Source organism: Pantherophis guttatus, chromosome 14 (genome assembly GCF_059756535.1).
Source record: "Pantherophis guttatus breed Tessera chromosome 14, ASM5975653v1, whole genome shotgun sequence".
NCBI lineage: Eukaryota > Metazoa > Chordata > Lepidosauria > Squamata > Colubridae > Pantherophis > Pantherophis guttatus.
The window spans coordinates 17,050,486-17,056,485 of NC_142076.1; the positions used below are offsets into that span (position 1 = coordinate 17,050,486).

The 6,000-nt window shown below is 43.8% G+C and overlaps 1 protein-coding gene across 2 annotated transcripts in view; it reads right to left on the bottom strand.

Annotated features, from left to right (window-relative positions):
* Positions 1 to 3,426, bottom strand: part of BAIAP2L1 (BAR/IMD domain containing adaptor protein 2 like 1) — a 50,428-nt gene extending 47,002 nt beyond the window's left edge. For both annotated transcript variants that reach the window (XM_060692858.2, XM_060692857.2), the window contains exon 1: positions 3,090 to 3,426. In XM_060692858.2, the coding sequence (XP_060548841.2) occupies positions 3,090 to 3,140 (51 nt within the window). In that variant the 5' untranslated portion in view covers positions 3,141 to 3,426. The remainder of the gene's footprint in view (positions 1 to 3,089) is intronic.
* Between the last annotated feature and the right edge of the window lie 2,574 nt (positions 3,427 to 6,000).

Here is a 6,000-nt window from a genome sequence, read left to right on the forward strand (position 1 = left end):
GAGAAAGGGCAGAATATAAATCGAACCAATAAATAAATAAATATATAAGTGTCCTTGACAGCTACCGAGAACGGATAGCGAAACAGCAGGATTTTTGCCAGTTGCAAAATGGTGGCAAGATTTCTGTGGTAATTCTGTTCATAAATAATAAGGCAGGCCTGTTTACTTGGTTTTAATCCAAGTTCCTTCTTCTGACCTTGGGACCTGTCAGGATAAAATGCTCCTCTTGTTTTTTTTTTCCTCAGAATTTAACCTTTGTAGGGTCATTGAGGGCTTGCCTTGCTTCTAGGTAAAGCCAAAAGAACTCTGATAAAAACAAGGGAAGGTAGCTTGGTACAATGGCTTGGCTTAAACACAAGGCTAAGGCGATGTTTTTCAACCTTGGTGACTTTAAGATGTGTGGACTTCAACTCCCAGAATTCCCTAGCCAGCATTGACTCTAGGTCAGGGGTCCTCAAACTTGGCAGCTTTAAGACTTATGGACTTCAACTCCCAGAATTCTCCAGCCAGCATTGACTCTAGGTCAGGGGTCCTCAAACTTGGCAGCTTTAAGACTTGTGGACTTCAACTCCCAGAATTCTCCAGCCAGCATTGACTCTAGGTCAGGGGTCCTCAAACTTGGCAGCTTTAAGACTTGTGGACTTCAACTCCCAGAATTCCCCAGCCAGCATTGACTCTAGGTCAGGGGTCCTCAAACTTGGCAGCTTTAAGACTTGTGGACTTCAACTCCCAGAATTCCCCAGCCAGCATTGACTCTAGGTCAGGGGTCCTCAAACTTGGCAGCTTTAAGACTTGTGGACTTCAACTCCCAGAATTCCCCAGCCAGCATTGACTCTAGGTCAGGGGCCCTCAAACTTGGCAGCTTTAAGACTTGTGGACTTCAACTCCCAGAATTCTCCAGGCTGGAGAATTCTGGGAGTTGAAGTCCACAAGTCTTAAAGCTGCCAAGTTTGAAGACCTCTCTGCTCTGTTTTCTTGAAAACTTCCAGCGATGGAGCATCCTGAATATATCTTGATTTTGTTTTTCCTCCATCAGGAGCAATTCTTTTTTTAAAAAAAAAGAACATGGGCTTCTGAACATGTGCAGAACTTCGGCTCGTTTAGTTCACTGAATAAATCTGGATTTCCCCCCCCCCTCCCAGTTGGTGATTTTCCTGACTTGCTTGCTTATAAATCATTTCAACTGTAAATCAGCACAGCTCAGGTGTGTCAGACTACAACTCCCAAATTCCCATCATCCTCAGTCAGCTACAACTCCCATCTCCTCCAGCTAAAAGCCAACGGGGGAACTGTAGTCCAATCTGCATCTAATTGAGGAAGTTGTCTAGCCTTCGACTCACTTTCTGAACGTTGTGAGAAAGGGAAAAAGGACTCACAAAAGAAACAACACACAGACACACCCTAAAAAGCACATCTATTTTCATCAGCACAATCTCGAACTACCTATAAAAGTAAACAGCCATCCTTACAAAACCAATAAGCAATCCATAAGAAACAAGATCAGCAAATCCAAAATGAGAGCAGGAAATAATAAAAAATATTGCATAACCCCCAATATTAAACAATGAAAAGTATACCCTGACCCCCCCCCCACCAAGTAGCCAACAAAAAGCAATACAGCAATAACTGTAAACAAATAGCCACTGACTTTTTTTTTTTTTTAAGACACATTAAAAATGTGCTTTCCTGTAACTTTTCTCTCTATTTAAAATCATTTCTGGAACTGCTCCCTTTTAAAAAAAAAAAAAAATGTCTATCACTGCTTTAAAAAGGAGCAAAGCAAGAAAGGACTTTGAAAAAAATAAAATGACACAAAAGAGAGGGGGCGGGTTTGGAAATCACAGGAAGACAGCCTGGGAAATGTTTATTTTAAAGTAGCAATTCAACACACATATATAAATATATATATAAAGAAAAAAAAAATCACATGAAAGCAGTTACAGACAGAACTTTTGTTGTAAAAAAAGTAGCACTGCAAGAAAAGACTTTTTGTTTTTTTAAAAAAAGACAGGAGGGAGGAATCCACGGATAGAAATATATATAATCTATAAATATATATAATCTAATATATATATGTATATATATAATATACATATATACATATACATACACTACACACACACAAACACACAAATATATATACTTCTAAACTGAAAGTAGGGGCCCGATGATGACAAATTAGAGAGCTTGTCTAAACATTGCCAAAAAGAAAACTTTTAAAGTGTTGTTTAGGATTTTAGCCAGAGTTTCAAAAGATCTTACAAAGTGTTTTGTTGGGATCTTGGAGGATCTTAAACTGGGATTTTAGCCAGGATTTTAAGCATTTCAACTAACAGACTTTTAATGACGCGGGAAAACATCCAAGATTTTAACTTTATATATATATATAATCTAATATATATATATGTATTTCTGTCTGTGGATTCCTCCCTCCTGTCATTTTTTTTAAAGAAGTCTTTCTATATATGTATATATGTATATATATATATATATGTGTGTGTGTGTGTGTGTGTGTGTATGTATATATGTGTGTGTGTGTGTGTATATATATATATATATGTATGTGTGTGTGTGTATATATATATATATATATATATATATATATATATATATATATATATATATATATATGTTATACATATATATATACACACATCATATATATAATTTTTTAGAAAAGGAGCAAATCCAAGAAGTGATCGGGTTTGTTTTTTTTTAAAAAAAAAAAAATCCCACGAAAGCAGCCAAGGACAGACTTTTCTCTTTAAAGGAGCAATGCAAGAAATGACTTTTTTTTTTAAAAAAAAAGAAAGAAAAAAAAAAGTCGAAACTCCCACGAAAGCAGCCCAAAACAGAAGTTTTGCTTTGCAATCTTCCCAGCCCATAAAAGAGCAAAAAAAAAAAAGTAATAATTAAGTTTGCATTGAGTCAGGCATTGGGTGGGGAGAGGGAGAGGAAAATCCTCTCCTGGTTGCATTGGGGAGGGAGGTTGTCCCTTTTTCCCCTCGAGGGGGAAGAAGCCCAGCTTTTGGGGGGTGGGAGAGCTGGAGTCCCCCCCTCCCTCCCCTCTCGCCCCCCCCCCAACTCACCTTATAAGTGCTTTCGGTCAGCTTATTGACTTCTTCGGGACCCCGAGACATGACGGCGGCGGCCAAAGGGAGGCGAAAGCGGCGGGCTAGGTGGCTCCGGGCGGGCAGACGGGTGCCTGGGATCCCCTCGGGACGTGTGAAGCGGCTGCGGCGGGTTTTTTTGGGGAGGGGGGGGAACTTGAATCGCGGAGCGACGCAAAGACCCTCCTTCCTCGGCGGCGCCCTCCGCGCCAACTGTCAAACTTGCGGAACCGGCCACCTCAGCGGAGGGAGGGGAGGCCGGGGGGCGGGCGGTTCCCTCGGCGCGCGCGGGCCCCGCCCACCCCTGAGGTGAGGCGAGGCGAGGCGGGGTGGGCGGAGCCGGGCGAGGCTTTTCTCTCTTTCTCTCGCGGAGGGAGGGGCGTCCCCTCAGAGGGAAGAGCCCGGCCGCCGGGCCTCCCTGAGGAGAAATGTGGATTCCGTCACTTTTTTTTTTCTCCTCCTTTTTTTCCCCCCTCTCCTTTCCCCTCCTTTTTCCCCCCCCTCTCCTCTTCTTCTTCTTTTTCCTCTTCTTGGGCGAAGACAGGAGCCCAAGCTGGTGGACTAAGCCGGGCAAAGGGTGTATTATTGAGACAGGCGGAAAGGAGGCCACCAGGAGATGCCCGCCTTTGGCATCTTTTCCAAAAGGGACCGCACTTTCAGGAGAGGTGCTGCCCTCTAGTGGAGTTTTTAAAATGCTAAGATACCTTAGGAAGGCAACCGGTTTGGATAGATAGGGAATGGGTGTTTTTGTGTGTGTGTGCACAATACAACTTGTGAAAAGGTGTGTGTGTGTGTGTGTGAGAGAGGGGGGTACATTTTGGGCAGTGCCCGGGGAAAAGGGTTAAAAAACCCTCCCCCCCTCTTCAGCTTTATGAATATTGCTTAACGCATTGTAAGCCGCCCTGAGTCTCCGGAGAAGGGCGGCATATAAATCAAAATAAATAAAAAAAAATAAAATAAAATAAAGACAACCCTTTTTGGGGTGTCTTTTTGGGACCTTCCCTCGTTTGCAATTTGGTTTTTTTAAAAAATTGCATTATTTAATTGCATTAACTATTGGATTGGCTGCACTTTGGAAGCCTCCCTCTCCCTCCAGTCTTTTCAGTTTATTTATGCTCAGAATATATTTATTTATTTATCAAACCACCTGGAAATGCTCCAGCCCTTGAAACAACCGAATACAATGTGTCCAGAGAGAGATTGGTATATGTTTTTTATTTCTCTAAAATGATGTTTTTTTTTTCTCTCTTGTGTTTTCTTACCCCTGAAGGCAGAGAGGCAAGCCAGACCCAAGCCAAACCAGCAATGGTGTGCAAAAAGGCATCGTGGGCAGAGATGGTTCAAAGAGCTTTCCGGCTTGCAAGGATTACCTTTAACTGGCCTATGAACCAGAAATCTTGCAGGAAAAAAAAAAAAAAGGAATGCCGTTTCTGACGTTTGCAAACCGGGTTGAGACAATCAAGAACAAATTCCAGAGGCCTCCTTGTGTTAGCTTTTCTCAGAAACCACCTGAAATGCAAACAGGTTTTATGATGGTGGCAGCGGAAACTCTCGGCTGCTGGAGCCTGTTTGTCAGGCTGCAGACAGCAAAACCTTCTTCGTGGCAATCCCCAAATCCCTGAATTCGGTGGCCGAGTTCTCACAACTCCTTTATCTCTCGCGTGATATACCGTAAGACAAGGGTGAAATCCAGCAGGTCCTGACAGGTTCTGGAGAATCGGTAGCGGAAATTTTGAGCAGTTCGGAGAACCGGCAAATACCATCTCTGGCTGGCCCCAGAGTGGGATGGGAATGGAGATTTTGCAGTATCCTTCCCCTGGAGTGGAGAGGGAGTGGGGATTTTGCAGAATCCTTCCCCCAGGAGTGGGGTGGGAATGGAGATTTTGCAGTATCCTTCCTCTGGAGTGGAGAGAGAATGGAGATTTTGCAGTATCCTTCCCCTGGAGTGGAGAGGGAATGGGGATTTTGCAGTATCCTTTCCCCAGGAGTGGGATGGGAATGGAGATTTTGCAGTATCCTTTCCCTGGAGTGGAGAGGGAATAGGGATTTTGCAGTATCCTTTCTCCAGGAGTGGGGTGGGAATGGAGATTTTGCAGTATCTTTCCCCAGGAGTGGGGTGGGAATGGGGATTTTGCAGTATCCTTCCCTCAGGAGTGGGGAGGGAATGGAGATTTTGCAATATCCTTTCCCTGGAGTGGAGAGGGAATGGGGATTTTGCAGTATCCTTTCCCCAGGAGTGGGGAGGGAATGGGGATTTTGCAGTATCCTTCCCCCAGGAGTGGGGAGGGAATGGAGATTTTACAGTATCCTTCCCCTGCCACGCCCACCAAGCCACGCCCACAGAATCGGTAGTAAAAACAATTGGATTTCACCACTGCTGTTACCTCGGTTGATGTACGTTGGTTCAGCTGTAAATTGAGCTACGTAGATGCAACAAACTATGATGCATTTAGGCTATCTATCTGTGATCTGTTCTGCAACCAGCCAGGCATGATTAAATAAATAAATAAATTACAGTTACACAAACCCTGGCTTGGTGTAACGTGTCTCCTGCTCGGGTTATGGGGTTGGACTAGATGACCTACAAGGTCCCTTCCAACTCTCTTAATCTGAATTCAGCCAGGGGACTGTTTTACCCACATGCTGGAAGATTTTAAAGGGCAGCCAAGCGATTACCTCATCATACAGGTAGTCCTCGATTTACAACAGCTTGTTTAGTGACCCTTCAAAGCTATAACGGCACTGAAAAATGTAATGTATGACCGTTTTTCACACTTGCGACTTTTGTAGCATCCTGATCAAATTTCAGACACCTGGCAACTGGCATGTACTTACGACGGTTGCAGTGTCCCGGGGTCCTGTGATCCCCTTTTCTGACCTTCTGACAAGC